This window comes from Antechinus flavipes, chromosome 1 (genome assembly GCF_016432865.1).
Source record: "Antechinus flavipes isolate AdamAnt ecotype Samford, QLD, Australia chromosome 1, AdamAnt_v2, whole genome shotgun sequence".
In the NCBI taxonomy this organism is placed as follows: Eukaryota; Metazoa; Chordata; class Mammalia; order Dasyuromorphia; family Dasyuridae; genus Antechinus; species Antechinus flavipes.
In genome coordinates this window covers 1,042,096-1,060,441 of record NC_067398.1, presented here as the reverse complement: position 1 = coordinate 1,060,441, position 18,346 = coordinate 1,042,096, and the positions used below count along the sequence as shown (strand labels likewise).

Sequence of the window (18,346 nt, the reverse complement as noted above, 5' to 3'; positions counted from 1 at the left end):
CTTTGGGGGCCACAGCCCGGGCCCTGGGAGCGGCTCTCGGGGTCCTGTTTTAGGGCCTCCTTGGGCCCTGGTCCTTCCTCTGCAGCCGCCCCGGGGAGTGGCCCCCAGGCCTTGGGATGAGCCGACCCCGGGCCCCCCTCCCCCAGCTCCCGCCCCTCTCCGAGCCACTTGGGGCCGCCCTTGCTTCCGGCCCTCCCCGCGGCCGCCCGATGGCTGCCCCTCTTTCTCACAGGCACTTGAACGTGGCCAAGGAGGGTTTTACTCAGGCCAGCCTGGGCCTCCTGGCCAACCAGAGGAAGCGGCAGCTGCTGGTGGGCCTGCTGAAGTCCCTGCGGACCATCAAGACGCTGGTGGGTCGGGGCCTGGGGGCGGGGGGGGGGCGGCTCCCCGGCTGCTGGGGGCGGCCTTCTCACTGCTGTCGTCTGCCTTTGCAGCAAAGGACGGACGTGCGCTTGAGCGAGATGCTGGAGGTGGGTGAGGGGCACGGCCGGGCTTGGAGGGGTCTCCCCCCCGGGTCTCCCCCCTTCCCCCCCCCCCCCCCGTGTGGAGGGAGCCCAAGCAGGGCTTCCCCTGGCCCCCACGGCGGGGTTAATGCCTGGGGAAACCGAGGCAGAGAGTGCTCAGGGTAAGGCCTCCGGCCCCCTGCTCTCGGCCGCCTCGCCCCGCTCCTCCCGGGGAGACCCCTCCCCCTCAGCCCCTGTCTTCCCCAAGGAGGAAGATTACCCCGGGGCCATCCAGCTTTGCCTGGAGTGTCAGCAGGCGGCCAGCACCTTCCGGCACTACAGCTGCATCAGGTAAGGGCGCCCGGCCCGTGGCCGGTTCTGGTTCCTCTCGCTGCCCCTTCTTTGCCCCAGTTGGCGTGAGCCCTTGGGCTTTCTCGTCTCGCAGCCCAACGATCCCTTGCCTTTGCCGTCCCCGCGTGGGCAGCCCCAGAAAGCTGCTGGGAACGGCCTCGGGGCTCCCTGCCCTCCTCCCTCGGGGCCTTTGTCGGCCCAGGATGTGGCGAACCTCGGGGGGAGGAGCTCGGTGCCCGGGTGAGGGGCCCGGAGGCCGGGGCAGAAGCAGGGTCGGGACCGGGCCGTTCTCCGGCCGCGCCGAGCGCTCGTGTCTCTCCCGTGAGAGGCGGCCGGCGCTTGGTCAGATTCCCCAGCGACGCCCTGGCAGGGCCCGGCCCTCGGTCCGAAGGCGGGGAGTGGGGGGATGGGTTTGCTCTTCGTCGGCGCCGCCCAGTGGGCCGCTTGTCCAGAAGGGGGGGGTCTGCGTCCGCCCACCGAGACGCGGCTCTGGGGCCGTGAGCCGCGGTCTGGGGGAGGTGACGGAGCACGTGCAGTTCAGCTGTCAATGGCCCGTCTGCCGAGCGAGACTGGTCGGGGAGGGTCGTCACCCCGGTTTCCTGGGGAGTCTCCGGGGATCTGGGGAACAAGCGCCCCCACGCTCTTTGGGGAGCGGCTGCAGCGGCCTTCCTTCTGCCTCGGGGCGCCCGGCCCAGGGTCCGGCCCAAGCTCCAGTGGGAGCATCCCGGGGGGCATCCGGGGGACGTCCGGGGGGCGTCCGGAGCACTGCGCTTCTCCCCCTCCTCAGTTAATCGGTCGCTTTGTGAGCATTTATTAGGCCCCCCTGTACGCCCGTGCTGAGTGCTGGGGGCACAAGAGGCCCGAGTCAGCCTGGTCTCTGGTTCGTGCGGCTGCCCCGGGGGTCGGGAAGGGGAGAAGGACCCAGAGCTCAGGGGGAGGCTTCCTGGGGAGGTCAGTGGTCAGGGCAGAAAAGGGAAGGGTCCCTCTCCCTCTCAGTGAGTGGAAGCTCCTCGGCTGGGTGGGGTCTTTGCTCTGAGAAGGGAGGGGCCCCACACCCAGAAACCAGACCGCGGCTCGCTTCCTTCGTCGCCTCTGTCCCCCCCGCAGCCGCCCCCTCGATCTGACTTAAAAACCGGGAGGTGGGGGGGAATGAAAGTGTCCGACAGCAGGGCTGCAACATCGCCCCCTGTGGGCCCCGCCTCCGGATCTTAGCCCCGGCTTTTACCCCTTCTGCTTCTGACTCCCTGGAAAGGGCCGCCATCCCTGCCGGAGGTTCCTACTCGCAAGGGGGAGTGGAGTCCTGGGGTCATGGGGTCACAGGGTCCTGGGGTCGCTGGGTCCTGGGGTCACGGGGTTCTGGGGTCACAGGGTCCTGGGGTCACGGGGTCCTGGGGTCGCGGGGTCCTGGGGCCGCGGGGTCCTGGGGTCGCGGGGTTCTGGGGTCGCTGGGTCCTGGGGTCCTGGGGTCACGGGGTCCTGGGGTCGCGGGGTCCAGGCCCAGACTGCTGACTCTCCTCAGCTCCTCTCCTTGGTCCACAGTGAGCTGGACTCCAAGCTGCAGGACACCCTGGAGCAGATCGAGGTTAGATGGGGTGGGGGCGGGGCACGGGTGGGGGCGGGGCTGGCGAGTACAAAACTTCCGAGGGGGTAGTGGGGGAGGTCGAGGGGCTGAGCTCTCCAGGCCGGGCTCCTGGGCACCCAAGGGACGGGAAGGGAGGGGGGCGGCTCACTGGGGGGGGGGGCAGCCCAGGCCCATGCGGCGCAGCAAACACAGCCAGCCTGGCCCCCGGCCTGGGCACATTCTAGGGTGGGACACCCAGCGTCCCTCGAGGGCCCGGGCGCCTTCCCAGCAGGGCCTTGGCAGTGGAGGGCTCATCTCCGGAAGCTGAGACCCATCTTCCAGGGGCCTGTTTGGGGCCCCGGCCTGGAGCCATCCCTGCACAGGGGGAGGTCCCGCAGTGGCCAGCGCCCCCGTAAAGGAAGCGCTCCACGCTCACTGCTGAGGAGCTCCGCCCCTTTTTCTACCACCCTAAACAAGACCTCACAGGCCCCCTGAGGTGGGCAGGGTCAGCCCGGGCCCAGGGCCCCCTGTGTGGTGCCCCCTCGACAGCAGGGCCCGCAGAGGGACTGAGCATTTTCCCAGCTCCGGAGCAGAGCCCAGGACTCGAACCCAGACCGGGGCTCTCTCCTCCTGACTTCCCCCGTCCTGCGGCCTCCCTCCCTTCAGGAGCAGCTGGACGTGGCGCTGTCCAAAATCTGCAAGAACTTCGATGTGGCGCATTACACCAAGGTGCAGCAGGCCTACCGGCTGCTGGGGAAGACGCAGGTGGGTGATTATGTGTGTGTGTGTGTGTGTGAGATTGTGCGTGTGTGATTGTGATTGTGCGTGTGTGAATGTGTGTGATTGTATATGTGTGAATGTGTGTGTGTGTGATTGTGTGTGTGATTGTGCATGTGTGGATGTGAGATTGTGTGTGATTGTATATGTGTGATTGTGTGTGTGATTATACATGTGTGAATGAATGTGTGATCGTGCATGTGATTGTGAATATGTGTGTGATTGTGCATGTGTGTTTGTGTGATTGTGTATGGGTGGTTATGCATGTGATTGTGTGTGTGTGTATGTGATTGTGATTGTGTGTGTGTGATTGTGTGTGTGTGTGTGTGTGTGTGTGTGTGTGTGTGTGAGATTGGGTGTGAATGTCTGTCTCTGTGTCTCTGTCTCTGTGTCCGGCGGGCCAGAGTCCAGCAGGACCAGAGCCCGCTGAATGATGCGGCCCCCGTGGCCCCCTGTCCTGCAGACCGCCATGGACCAGCTGCACATGCACTTCACCCAGGCCATCCACAACACCGTGTTCCAGGTGGTCCTGGGCTACGTGGAGCTCTGTGCTGGCAACACGGACACCAAGTTCCAGAAGCTCCAGTACAAGGACCTCTGCACGGTGGGTGGCCCGGAGGCCTGTTGCCGGGGCCGAGGGGCAGGGCGTGGGGGGAGGAAGCAGGATGTGGGGTGCAGAGGAAACCCATAGCCCGGCCCCGCGCGGATCCTCTGGATCACTGCCGCGCCAGGTCTTGGCAGGGGGAGGAGGGCCTTTGCTTCCTGAGGCTGGTGGAGGGGCAGGCAGGGGCCCGGGGTCCAGCCGGGGTCTCCCTTGTCCAAGCCCGCTGCTGACCCGGGGAGGGTCCGCTCCTGTGGCCCGGGTGTCCGGCTGCTCCGGGCCACGTGACACAGAACAAATAGTCGGTCTTTCTGCGGGAAGTGGAGCCTGGGACTGGGGGTAAATGACTGGGCCGGGGTCTCCCATCTGGGGAGCCTCTAGGGCCGGGTTCCAGTCCATCTTCCTGCCTCCCCTGTGTCTCTGCGCCCTGACACCGTTTGCAGAAAGGTGATTGTTCAATCCTCAGGGGCTGATGGAGAGCAGCGGGGGAAGGGGGGCAAGGGGGAGCTTGAGGGGAGAACTGAATGAGAGTCCGGTAGAGGAGACAGAGAAGGGGCTGTCAGAGGGAGGAGGGGAGCCAGGAGAAAGGAAAACGGGGGAGGGGGGGAGGATTGTGGACCAGAGAGGGACCCACCAAGACAGCCATCAGGCTCGGTAACAAAGGGATCGCCGGCCACTTTGGACAGTTTGGGTGGGAGGGGGAGTTGGGGGTTAAGAAGGGAGTGAGGAGAGACTAGGAAGGAGCCATCTCCTACAGGGAGCCTGGAAACAAAAGGCCGGAGGTTGTGGGGAGTCGGGGACTCCTTGGAGGGCGTCTCCTTTCCCACCTTCCCCAGAGACACGCGCTCAAGTTGCCTCCCGGCAGGAGGGCGACATTGCCCTGGCTGGGTCAAAGGCCCTTTGCACAGAGTTCTGGACTGTCAGACCGGTCTGGCCCCCAACCCCAGGTTCTCAGGTTCCCCCCACTTGTCGGACTCCTTCTGTCTCTGAGCCCCTCTGGTGGGTATGAGGGGTTGCTCAGACTTGTTCTGATTCACGTGTCTGATCGTGGGGGATCCAGAGCTGTTGTTCACTTGCCTGGAGAAAGTTGTGTCTTCTCTGGCTGAGGACCTCCCGTTCCCAGGCTCGGACCATCTGTCATTTGGTTGGAGAAATGAGACTTTGGTCAGACGCCATCTTCTGCTTCCCTTCTCACTCGAGTGCATTTGTTTTGTGTAAATCCTCCATGATGGGATCCTGGTGACCCATCTTCCCTTCCTGGTAAAGCGTTCCTTGCTCTTCTGCCCCGCTCATGGTGTTACCCTTCATACCTAAGTCATGGGCCCATTTGGACCTCAGTTTGCCGTGCTGTCCTCCGGTTTTCCCAGGAGTTTTGGTGAGTTCTTGAAGCTGGAGCCTTTGGTTTCCTGCAGCCTTTCATCGCCGTGTCTCGGATGCCCGTTGACCCTCCTCTCCCCCCTTTCTTAGCCAGGACCGCGTAGTTTTAACGATTACACTTTACTGTGAGATCTGGCTCGGCTGAGCCTCCTCTCTTCGTGGTTTTTTTAATTAATTCCCCAGACGTGCTGACCTTTGTTCTTCCAGATGGAACTTGCTGTGATTTTTCTTAGCTCCAGAAAATAACCTTTGGGTGGTTTGGCGTGGCGCTGAATGAGCCATCTGGATGACATTGCCTTCACCACCCGGCTCGGCTTACCCATGAGCAGTTACTGGGTCTCCAGTTGTTTAGTTGTGGTGAAAAGTGCTTGGTGATAGTGCTCGGAGAGCTCCGGGGCTTGCCTCGGCAGCTGGGCTTCAGGTGCAGATGGCCTCCTGGCGGAGGCGCTGATCCTAGTGGCACGCTGCTGCCATCTTGCTAGTGTTTCATTGGAGATTTGGGCCTCAAATTGGTTCGTGCTTTTCTTTCTCTAGTTTCTCTCTTCCTGGTTTGTGTGTCAACACCCTGTTCATGTCACAAAAGGGATTTGCAAGGGCTCCTTTGCCTACTTTTCCAGGTAGTTTATAGAATATTGGAATTAGCTGATATTATGACGTTTGGTAGAATCCTCTTTTGAGCCCTTCTGGCGCAGAGGATTTGTTCTTTGTTTGTTTTTTTCTCTATTTTTTCTGGAGATTTGTTCTTAGGGAGTTCTTTCTCTAAGATGGGGTCATTTAAGTATTCTCCCTACTCCGCTACGAGGGAGGCTTCTGGGCCTCACCTCATTTGTGTGACATAATTACTCTTTTACCCTTACCCTGCCCTGATCTTTCTTTTCAGCTCACTGCTGATGTCAGTCTTAAACATCTGGCACAGTTTCCTAAGTGAAAAACTTAAGTGATTCATCCACATGAAGCTCCTTGAATCTGATCTTTGATCTTGGCTCTGAGATGTTCAATGTTCTTTTGAGTTTGGCCGTGGTTGAAAGAAAGGCCTGAAAACCTGCGAGTTCATTGAAGACCATTTTTTCTCATTCAATATCATAGATTCTCTTACTGGACCTAACAATTTTGCTAGCAGGCCTGGTTCTTTGGATCCGATTTGATTCCCAGACCCACGCCTTTTACTGTGGCCACTGCTAAGTCCTGGACGAGTCTGATTGTTGCTCCAGTCTTATGAGATCTTTCACATTTTGTTCTATTTTTGTCATTCTTTATAATTATTGTTTCTCGGTCTCTCCTAGCTTCACCGGCTTCCCCTTCTCCAGTCCTAATTTTCAGAGTTCTTTTCCCCTGAGGCTCTGCCTCTTCTTTTCTAGTTGGCTAACTTTTTTTTTTTCATAAACTTCTTGGTTTTCTTGAATGGTTTTTAATTCCTTTTTTGTCTTTTTTTTTTGTTTTTCCTCAATGTCGCTCGTTTGGTTTTTAAAGTTCCTTAATTCTTCTATAAGTCCTCTCTGGGCAGGGGGCCACTCCAAGTTCCCCTTTAGGGTAGAAGCTTTTTTTGCTTCAGTGCCCTCTAAAGATGAACCCTGGCCTTTCCAGTTCCTATTTTAAGTTTCGATGGAGTTCTTTCTTCTTTGCCCATTCATTTTTCTTTAATGAGAAGTATTAACATGCACACCTCTGATTGTGGGGTAGGGATAATGCCTTGGGCTTCACCTCAGCTCTGCCCTCTGACCCGGAACCTCAAACCTAGTGAAGTTGGAAGGACGAGCATCAATTCGGCTGAATCTAGACCTGCCCGACTTTGCTTCTGGCTGAGCCGGCGGGTCCTTCGTCTGAGTGCCAGAAGGGCTGGGCTCAGGCTCCATGGGGCCTCCTGGGCCTCGGTTTCCCCAAAATGAAGCTCCGGATTAGCTGGTCTCAGGCTGGCTCCTGCTGATCAGCTTTTGTGTGTGTCCAGGTCAGTGGCCCCATGGAGGTCGCCGCAGAAGCGACAGTTGGGGGATTAAGTTACGTGGTTTTTAAACTGTGTGCTTCAGGGAAAACTCCTCCAGGAAGTGCGCGCTGTGGGGGTTCATGAAGAGCTCTGGCTGTTTGCGAAGGCTCTTGTCAAATCCCTGCCCTCCCTCCTCCTCCCCCTCCATTCTGGTATCTGCCCCTGTTCCTACCATCAGCAGCAGCAGTAGACACTCAGGCCTCTGGATGACCTTTGCGGGATTCGTTCGCTTCAGTAATAGACACTCAGGACTCTGGATGACCTTTGCGGGATTCGTTCGCTGTAGTAATAGACACTCAGGACTCTGGATGACCTTTGCGGGATTCATTCTTTGCAATAATAGACACTCAGACCTCTGGATGAACCTTGCAGGATTCGTTCTTTGCAATAATAGACACTCAGGCCTCCGGATGACCTTTGCAGGATTCGTTCGCTGCAGTAATAGACACTCAGACCTCTGGATGACCTTTGCGGGATTCGTTCGCTGCAGTAATACTCTCAGGCCTCTGAATGACCTTTGCAGGATTCGTTCGCTGCAGTAATACACTCTCAGGCCTCTGGATGATCTTTGCGGGATTCGTTCTTTGCAATAATAGACTCAGGACTCTGGATGACCTTTGCAGGATTCGTTCTTTGTAATAATAGACACTCAGGCCTATGGATGAACCTTGCAGGATTCGTTCTTTGCAATAATAGACACTCAGGCCTCCGGATGACCTTTGCAGGATTCGTTCGCTGCAGTAATAGACACTCAGGCCTCCGGATGACCTTTGCAGGATTCGTTCGCTGCAGTAATAGACACTCAGGACTCTGGATGACCTTTGCAGGATTCGTTTGCTGCAGTAATACACTCTCAGGCCTCTGGATGATCTTTGCGGGATTCGTTCTTTGCAATAATAGACTCAGGACTCTGGATGACCTTTGCAGGATTCGTTCTTTGTAATAATAGACACTCAGGCCTATGGATGAACCTTGCAGGATTCGTTCTTTGCAATAATAGACACTCAGGACTCTGGATGACCTTTGCAGGATTCGTTCGCTGCAGTAATAGACTCTCAGGCCTCTGGATGACCTTTGCAGGATTCGTTCTTTGCAATAATAGACACTCAGGCCTCTGGATGACCTTTGCGGGATTCATTCTTTGCAATAATAGACACTCAGACCTCTGGATGATCTTTGCGGGATTCGTTCTTTGCAATAATAGACTCAGGCCTATGGATGACCTTTGCAGGATAAGTTCTTTGCAATAATAGACTCAGGCCTATGGATGACCTTTGCAGGATAAGTTCTTTGCAATAATAGACTCAGGCCTATGGATGTCACCTTTGCGGGATTCGTTCTTTGCAGTAATAGACACTCAGGCCTCTGGATGACCTTTGCAGGATTCATTCTTTGCAATAATAGACACTCAGACCTCTGGATGACCTTTGCAGAATTCGTTCTTTGCAATAATAGACACTCAGGCCTATGGATGACCTTTGCGGCATTCGTTCACTGCAGTAATAGACTCTCAGGTGTTGGAATCCTTACTAACTGCTAACTAATTAGAGTTGATCTAATCTTACAAGAAGATGTTTTGGGCAGAACCTGAAACAAGGTACTAAGTAGAACTAATCAGCACAATGCTTATAATAAACCTTAATTTTAGAAAGAAACTTAGAGAGTACCTCACTATAGCCATATTAATTACATAAAAGCAGTATATTTCTGTTTTGTTATCACCAAACTCAGATTTTATGGATTTGTCAGTTTTCCTACATATTAAAGATTCATCTTAAATATTCATCTCATATAAAGTCCATATAACACATAGGCTTTCAATTATTGACTGTTGGAGTTCAAATGTTGGGTTCTTGTTCTTCTTTAAAATATTATAAAAGTTCTCTCTGGGTGCCTTCCCTGGAATCAGGATTTTGTCGGTCCCTGTTCGGGCACCAAAATGTGGTGAGCTTTTTCTTCTCAAAACATAGCCAGGTGATAAAAGTTCAGATCTTTTATTATCTCCAATATAGCCCGGTTAGCTTAGAGGTCTATCTCTCTGCTTGGTTCCAAGAGCTCCCTCCGAATGTCGCCAGATCCAAAGGTTTTGTCCTTCAGCCTCTGCCTCTGCTTTCTTCTGCCTCCAGCCAGCTCCACTCTTCATGTCATTCCGGTGAAATCTGTCCGAGAGCCTCTGTCTTTCTTTTATACAAGAGGGATGAATTGTGGGATATGAGAGAGAGGGATTATGGGTTTTCTCCCATAGTGCTCTCTGGCCCAAAGAGCTTCAAGGGAGGTGTGAACTCACAAAGTTACAAAGTTTATTTTGTGAAGCTGGCATACTTGTGAACTCCAATGAGTAAAGGTGCAAACACAAGCATTGTATCAATTAGTTCTACTTAGTACCTTGTTTCAGGTTCTGCCCAAAACATCATCTTGTAAGATTAGATCAACTCTAATTAGTTAGCAGTTAGTAAGGATTCCAACACTCAGGCCTCTGAATGACCTTTGCGGGATTCCTTCGCTGCAGTAATAAGCCACTCAGACCTCTGGATGACCTTTTTTTTGTTCGCTGCAGTAATAAGACACTCAGACCTCTGGATGACCTTTTTTTTGTTCGCTGCAGTAATAGACACTCAGGACTCTGGATGATCTTTGCAGGATTCATTCTTTGCAATAATAGACACTCAGGACTCTGGATGATCTTTGCAGGATTCATTCTTTGCACTAGTGGACTCTCAGGCCTTCAGGTGACCCATTGCAGGCTCTCCCCCTGTGGGACTCCTGTCCTAGGGAGGCTGGCCTCAGGACCCCTGAGGAACCTCCCCTGTGGCAGAGGGGCCTGGGCGCTGCCTTGCTTGCCCTGTGTGGGCCTTCAGACATGGATGACCATCTGGAACACTCTCAGGACAGAGTCTGCAGCAACATTCCCCCGGCCATCAGTAGAGGATGGGCTCGGCCCGTTTGAGCTCAAAACATTTGCGGGCGTGTTTGTGTGTTCTCATGTTTGGCTCTTCCTCATTGTTCTGATTCTTTTCTTGGCCCGGCTCCTGGCCCGGCTCCAAGCTGGTCCTTGGTATGGAGGATTTTGGGCGCAACTTTTCGATGGGACAGTTTCCTCGGCCCCCGTCTCGGTGCTGGAGGGCTGAGGTGGCGCCCTTCAGCCCATGGCGTAAACCTGGGGTTCCAGCGCCTGGTCACTGCAGGCCCCTTAGGCAGCCCACCCTGGTCCTCCAAGTGATCCCGCCCCCAGAGTCTGGGCTGTTTGAGAAGCCTGAGGAGGAGCCTGACCATCAGGAGTCTCCAAGTCTGAGGACAGGAAGCTCGTCGGACGACCCCGAGCCCATGTGTAGCTGGGATCAGGAGGACGCCCTGTCAGGCCGCACTTCCCGGGGAGCCGATGCCGGATCTGGCCTCGGCTTGAGCTGGCTCGGAATGGCTGAGGAGGTGACCCTCTCGGGCTCCTCTCTCCACTTCTTTCCAGCCCATGTGTTCACCCCTGGCAGGGCCTCCTCCCACCCTTCTCCCCTTAAGGAACGTCCCACTCTTGCTGTGCCCTTTGTGCCCCCCCCCCCATATTTATTCAGTCTCTCCCAGGCCCCACCATGGAATGGGCTTGAGAAGGCCTGTGCTACCCAGCCGGGTGCCCGAGCCTTAGCTCCAAGGTGCGTTGTACCAGGGAGCGGGTGCCGTGCCTGGGGGTCCTGGGCGGCCCCTGCTGGGCACTGGGCTCTGCCCTGGCGCCTCTCGCAGCCTTCTCACAGGGTCTCTTTCTCTCTGCAGCACGTGACGGCCGACAGCTACATCCCGTGCCTGGCCGACCTCTGCAAAGCCTTGTGGGAAGTCATGCTCAGCTACTACAGGACCATGGAATGGCACGAGGCACATGACAATGAGGGCGTGACCAAGGCTGGTAGGACTCCCCCCCCCCCCTTGCTCCTCCTGGGGCTGGCACCCCCTGGTGGGGCTGGGTGTGGGGCTGCTGGTACCCTCCATCCCTTTCCCCCCTCTCTCCCTTCCCCCCTCTCCCCTTACTCCTCCCCCTCCCTCCCCCCGCTTCCCCCCATGGAGCTGCTGGCGCCTCCCCAGTGGGGCTGGGTGCGAGGTGGCTGGCGCTTCCTGCCACCCACTCTGCTTGGACCTGCCCTTGTCTCATTCCTTTTTCCCCTTTAGTCTTCAGGAGTCTCGGCTCCGAAGGTTCTGCAGCTTCTTCCCTCCCTTCCCCTCCCTGCTCCCCCCTCCCACTCCCCCCCTTCCCCCCGCTTGTTTCCTGCTAAGTTCAAAGGGTTCCGTGGCTGTGGGGCTGTGGAGGGGGGTGATGAGGGAGGCCCCCCGGGGCCCGGTCTGGCCCTCCTCCCTGTTTCTCCATCTCTCCCGGCCCCGTGCCCAAGATTTTGACTCCACTTCTTTAACCCCTAGGCCCTTGCTTCCTTTTTCTTCCTACATGTCAGCCCTCCATGGTCCTTCTCCCCATGTCTCTGAAGACCCCGCCTGCGGCTTTTCAGCTTCTCTTCCTTTTGCTCCTGCAGCCCTCGGCAGACTGTCTCCTTGTCCCGTGTCTTGTGCCGTTTGCCACCTTGAGTTCTGAGGTCTCCTCTCCCGAGTGGTTGGAGCTCCTGGTCTCACACGATCCAGATGTTTGCAATTTTCCCACTTGATGTGGGGGCCGTAGATCTGAGCCAGGAGATTCCTAGAGCGTTTCCCTTTTGGGCTCCCCTTCGGGGAGTCCGGGGCTTCTTCCTGTCCTACTTTGACCTCTGATCTTTGACCTCTGGTAGCTTTGGGTAGTTTTCCCTTGTGATTTGACCCGTCCAGCAGGCCATCAAAGTGTGGGTCCCGAGGCTGGCATTTGTCTGTAAGGCTAGGCCTGAAAAGGAATGGGGTTAGAAATGAGGAGGGAGACCAGTTGGGGTGAAACAAAGTCTCAGTTTAATGAGTGAAGAGGGTCTAGTTAAATACATTTCTGAATGGGGGGTTGCAAAGTAAAGAATGTCACACCAGATGTGTGGCAGACATCCTGGAGCCTAATTGTTATCTTGCACCTGGGCTGATAGGGCCAATTTTCTGGGACACACATTGTCTCAGGAGTTTAGGGTGTATAGTTTGTTTGCGATAAGGTTGTAGCTTCAGAATTTATGTGCAGGCGATTACATTCTTCTTTAGCTCTTTGATTCCAAGGACATGGTCTCTGGCATGTCCCCCTTTTTTTATTTATGCACGGGTGGGAGGCCTGACTTAGGCTATGTGACCGGCCTCCGGTTGTGGGGAGCGAGCGTTGATACACAACCAATGTTACAATGTCTTAGTATCGCCAATCATTGGAAAGGAGGATGCATGCCACCAAGTGCTGTCTTAGGTCGTCGGGGTCAGCCATACCAACTCGGGGGTACGCCAATGCGAACCCTGTCTTAAGTGGGTGGCCTGACTTCTCGAGGTTGCCCGTCATGGCACTTGCGTGGTCTTACTGCCATGGCTCCAAAATTAAAAAATAATAAGTCAACCTCAAAGCATCCACCACCCGGGGTCACACTAATCCCGTCATTGGCTAGACCACTGCCTGCTGAAAGGGGGGGCATAGCCTAGACCTGACCCGTCGGTACCAAGGCTCTTCTAGCAATTGGTCATTAAATCTCAGTGAGCCTCAGATGGGCTCTTTGATGTTGAGGTTTTAACAAAATAAGGGATTCTAAGACTAAAGCATCCAAATTCAATCTGAACTAGTGAGATGGGGGTGGGGCAAAAGTGCTTAAGGCAAAGTGAATAGAAGCTGGGTGTTCCCATTCTTTCAGGTATTTTGAAAAAATATATATACCAGGTTCCCCAATGTTCTACCTCTTCCTTCCCCCTTTTTTTTCTCATGGAAAGGAATTATCGAATGACCATTGCCCATATAAATCCCAAGAGTGAATCAAAATCCCTATACATAACAGACTAGTACAGTAGAATTTCCTAAAAATCCCTCAAACATAACAGCAATAATTACACAGTTTTAACAAATCCCATCCCAAATCTTAAGCACACAGTAATAGATGGTCCAGGCAAGGTTTAACAGTCAGTCATCAACCATTCCCAAAGTCTCCTATATCAGTCCAAAGTACACTCGATGCAGAGTCCAGTCCATGGTCTCATGTACAAACTGCTGCTTCAGGCTGTGAAGTGATAGGAGGCTCTCATTCCATGCAGAGTGGGTGTGTGCCGTGGTGACAATCAAAGCTGATCAAAGCTGATCCAGGTTCCAGAAGCAAACCAATATCTGTAATTTGACCAAAATCTAGAGCAAAAACACAAATCTAGCAAATAAAGATTAGATCAGTCTCAGATAGACTCAGTTCACCAGACTGTTGCAAAATATGAGGAGGCCAAAATAAATTGTTTCCTATGTGAAGAAATGAGTTTGCTTTACAGGCCAAGCAAACGGGTGCAGTCTTACAGACCATTATTAATTGTCCTCTTATGTAGAAACCTTAAAGAAATAAAACACAAATATCCAGTAACAGACAGATGACCAGGCGAAATACTCATTTGCCCAAGCATTTAGGATACAATGATTACATATGAACAGACTGAAAATAGAAAGGCATGACATAACTGAATTACATTAACAGTTCTATTGACCATTGCTCTGATCAGAGAGATCAGTTACAAAAGGAAAAATGCAAGAACATAATCGAATTTTAACTGCTTATCAATTGTCCCAGTAATTGTCACAGGGTGGAGCTTTTAAAATTCCCAAATAGCCAATTAACTCTAAGCCAAAAACTTTTACCTCCAATAACAGATGTCATTAATCAAATTTCTGATAACTCTTAAACAATTATTTATCATAACCATGTAGTAATAACAGAAAGAAATTTCGTCTCAGTAAGTTCACAACTTAGAACAATTATCATATCTGGGTAGATGTTACATGAGTGAACATTATACATACAAATCATTTTGCTTTTAAAATACCCAATACATAGAAAAATATCCCAAATTGCATATTGTCCATAACAGAAACATTTTCAAAAGGACAAAGAAAAAACTATTATGTTCAGAGGCCCTTTAAATAACCTCAGAGTGACCCAATACAATCAATTTAAACTTATACAAAACACCCAATTCCACATAAAAGAATTCAAGAAGGTTTTTTTTTTTTTTTTAACATAGCAATTAAACTTTTAGAAATACTCGGACCAAAGTATGGATCACATTTATGACCATTTTCTTTTTTAACCAAAAAACATTTATGCATCAAAAAACAAACATTCAATCAATGTAACCTAAAAGTATGTCCTTAAAAATCAGTTTGCTGAACTGGCTGTAATCAGATAAGAAAAAAAAACGGCAGTAACACACTCTAGAGGGGTGAGGGGAGGAGAGGATTCCACATGGCCACCCTTCCCCCACTCCTGCTCCCTAGAAAAAACTTCCCTCAGGTTCCCCATTCAAATTTCCTAATGGGGATCCTTTTCAAGATTTAACCCATCAGTTTCCCAATATCAGGTTTCTTCCCAAATTCACCCATTTCCAACTTTCTCTTTCCCCCTGACTACATACTTAAACAATCTCCTTAAAGAACTTTCCTATCAGATGCTCCTGATGCTACTGTAAAGTAGCATAAGACAGTAGAGGTGGATGGCTCCCTCCCCCACCTCTTTACCTACTCCCAAAAGTCTTTCACCTTCCTTAAATCATGCAAACCTCTAATTGCCCCTACTAATCAGTCTTTCCTAAATCACCTGCATTCCTCTTTCTTTTTCCTTCAAAAACCTGTAAGATTCACACTATAGTGAATAGTCCAAACCTCCAAAAACCCACACATGTCCAGCAGAGCTGGTTTTAAAGTATAACTTATGTTAACAAATAACTCAATATATTTCAGAAGGTAACAAACTGAATCAAACTAATACAGCTGTTTTTAAAAGTTTTTCTTCTACCACATTTCTTCTAACAGCTATTAGCATCTTATTCCAAAGCTTTTTATTGCCCAGGCCAGGGTAAGCTTGAATTTTATTGCTCTTTACTCTAGTAGGCTTTTCCTTACTTACAAATTAGTACAACAGGTTAAAAGTTTTAAAATCACAAGCAAATTTTCAAACAACCAATTCCCAAATTTCTTAATCATTGTTCTTAAAACTTAACAAAGCTTTTAAATCAGCAAAAACAGACTAGGGGCTGTATTTTAACTTTCCGAAATTCCAAATCCCTTTCAATCTATTTTTTCATTTCCTTTTCTTCCTTTCTCTCACTTTTCTCCCTTTGTCTCACAGGCTGTTGCAGTCAGCCAGAGAGAGAGAGAGAGAGAGAAAGATTTTTCAAGCTTCTTGATATTTGCTAAGCCTGCACACAGAGGCTGAATCCTTATCTCTTATGAGCTTGGTACCTTTTAACACAGACACACACAGACAAACATGGAGCTCCATTTTAGTAAGCATAGTTGCAACGATGTTCTTAAAAATTTTTCCAACCAATAAAACAGACAAATCACACAGAACATAGAACACACATCACACAGACTACACAGTTACAACATTAAACAAACATATAACACATCTGGTTTCTTAACACAGGGAAAGCAAGCTGTGCAGGGGTGGGGGTTTTTAATTTTTGTGAGTGAGGGGAGGTTATTCTTCAAGGGTCTCACCGCTTTGGGTAATTAATTATGGGGGCAGTAAGAAAGGGCAAGCTGTAAGGAGGTGGAATATACCCTGCAGCCTCGCTTTCTAATTCACCAATGTCTGAGGCACTAAGGGCATTCTGAGTTTTTACAGGGAGTTTAGGTTGGGGGGCGGGGAAGACGGGGCATGTGAGATTGCTTTCTACGGGGGGAGTCCTTTCTTTGGGAAGTGGGGGGTAGATAGACTTGACGGGGGTGGGGATCTCAAAGATCCCTGACGGGGAATTTTTACTCCTCTTTCTAGTTCCCATGAATGCGGCAGATTATGTACTCACCTTTCAGTTGCGGGGCTCTCCGTGGAGCGCTCTGCGGGGCTCTCTGTGGAGCGAGTCTGCGGGGCTCTCTGTGGAGCGAGTCTGCGGGGCTCTCTGTGGAGCGAGTCTGCGGGGCTCTCTGTGGAGCGATCTCGTAGCGGGTCCGGACGAGCTTCTTCTTAACTCTTCTTAATCTGCCGGGCAAATGTCCAGCCTCGGGGCCCCACGTTTGGGCGCCAATTGACCCGTCCAGCAGACCATCAAAGTGTGGGTCCCGAGGCTGGCATTTGTCTGTAAGGCTAGGCCTGAAAAGGAATGGGGTTAGAAATGAGGAGGGAGACCAGTTGGGGTGAAACAAAGTCTCAGTTTAATGAGTGAAGAGGGTCTAGTTAAATACATTTCTGAATGGGGGGTAGCAAAGTAAAGAATGTCACACCAGATGTGTGGCAGACATCCTGGAGCCTAATTGTTATCTTGCACCTGGGCTGATAGGGCCAATTTTCTGGGACACACATCATCTTGTCTCAGGAGTTTAGGGTGTATAGTTTGTTTACGATAAGGTTGTAGCTTCAGAATTTATGTGCAGGCGATTACATTCTTCTTTAGCTCTTTGATTCCAAGGACATGGTCTCTGGCATGTCCCCCAAGGACATGGTCTCTGGCAGTGATTGATTGGGACGCAGCCTCCGGGAGTTTGTTCACTTGTTGCCTCCTGGGGGCTCTCGGTTCTGTTCAGCCTCTGCTGGGTCCCAGGATTCTGTTTCTCAGGAAGCTTCCTTTTGCTTGTTTCCATCTCATTCTTTCCTCCGGAGCCCTGGTTCCCTGGCGATCCGGCCCAAGGGTGGCTCCGGGGTGTCAGACCCTCTCTCTGAGCCTCCCCTTGTCCGGCGCTTTCGCCGCTTCGTGGCCCTCGTGGCCACCTTGGCCCTGGCCTGAACCCCCCGCCCTCTCCCTCTGTGCTTGCTCCTGCCCCCTCGGCCCCGTGCCCGGCTCTGTTCCCCTTCTCCCTCCTGGCCCCTGAGCTTGGTCTGCCCAAGGCTACTGCGAACGTCATCCCCCAGACGCGGAGATCAGAGCGAGCCCCCGGCCCCCTCCCTGCGCCCCTCTGGCCCATTTCTTTGGCTGCCCCCTCCCCATGCCGCGCCCCAGTCACCTCCCGCCCCGCCCCTTCCTCTTCCTCGTCTGCAGTCCATCTCAGACCCGTCTGCGTGAGCCTTCCCTGGCGATGCTGAGCTCGGGAGCTCGGCACTCAAGGCCCTCCACCGTGGGGCCCGGGGTGTTCTCGCACCACAATGTCCCTCGGCCCCGGGCCAGGACCTTGGGACCTTTGTTTTCCTGCTCAGCTTCCCCTCCCCTTGTTTCCGGGAGCCACTGCCAGGGCCCAGCAGCCCCTCGATCAGTCACCAGTACTGTGCTCGGGTTCCGTGGCCTTCTGCTCTTCCAGCAAAAGCTGCTTATTTTACCTCTTCATCCCACCCCACCCCCACCCCCCGTTTTATTTATTTAGTTATTTGTATTTTTCCCCCATTCCCTGTTTTATAGAAAAAAACGACAGACCCTTCCCAGCACAGACTCCCAGTCGGGCAGCCAGTCATCCTGTTGCTGGGGCCCAAAAGGGGCCTTTTCTGGCCCGGTCGGGCTCCCTGGTCTCAGGATCGGGGGTCGGAGTTGTGCAGTTTTTCCCATGCGCTGGTTCTCATGCAGACACTTTGCATCGGTGTCCCCTGCCCCGGCTTCTCTGAAACCGACCCTCGGGTCTCACGACACGCTTGTTTGCCAGGCTTTAGTTGACCATTCCTTTCTCTCTGGTCAAAAGGCACATGTGGTCCAGTTCACAGTCTATCCCTCTGTCCAGGCATCTTTCTGTCTATCTGCCCATTCATCCATTTATCTGCCTGCCCATCCATCCGTCCATCTGTCCATCCATCCATCCCTCCATCTGTCCAGCTCTGCACCCATCCTCCATCCATCCATCTGCCTGTTTATCTGTCCATCTGTCCATCCCTCCATCCATCCTCCACCCTCCCCTCCACCTGCCTGTCCATCCTTCTGCCCATCCATTGGTCTGTCTGTCCATATGTCCATCCATCCTCCATCCCTCCATCTGCCCGTCCATCTGTCCGCCCATCCGTCTCTCCGTCTCCCCACCCCTCAGCGGGCTTTCTTCAGGGGCCTCTCGGGTGCGCTGTAGGAGCTAGAGGGATGAGAGGAGAGGGAGAACGGGGCAGATTCTGGGCAGGGGAGGTGGTCGCGCAGGAGCGGCACGGACGGGAGCCCCGCTCTCCTACTGGATGCTCGTGTCCGAAGCCGGGTGAGGGTCGCTCTCGGCTCCTGCCGGCGCAGGGCCGACCCCTCGGTCTCCT

The 18,346-nt window shown here is 53.1% G+C and overlaps 1 protein-coding gene and 1 long non-coding RNA gene across 2 annotated transcripts in view; one reads left to right on the top strand and one right to left on the bottom strand.

The window, feature by feature from the left end:
- The window catches only part of VPS50 (VPS50 subunit of EARP/GARPII complex), a 39,340-nt gene that overhangs the window by 8,194 nt on the left and 12,800 nt on the right, over positions 1–18,346 (top strand). Inside the window, exons 7-13 of the mRNA XM_051977211.1 lie at positions 233–350; positions 435–470; positions 712–794; positions 2,334–2,376; positions 3,022–3,120; positions 3,596–3,736; positions 10,854–10,983. Of these exons, the coding sequence (XP_051833171.1) occupies positions 233–350; positions 435–470; positions 712–794; positions 2,334–2,376; positions 3,022–3,120; positions 3,596–3,736; positions 10,854–10,983 (650 nt within the window). The remainder of the gene's footprint in view (positions 1–232; positions 351–434; positions 471–711; positions 795–2,333; positions 2,377–3,021; positions 3,121–3,595; positions 3,737–10,853; positions 10,984–18,346) is intronic.
- On the bottom strand, positions 11,977–18,346 carry LOC127549325 (uncharacterized). The gene is made up of 2 exons (XR_007950552.1): positions 16,464–18,346; positions 11,977–12,112 (listed from the first exon to the last, which is right to left on the bottom strand). It is a non-coding gene; the product is annotated as an uncharacterized LOC127549325 (long non-coding RNA).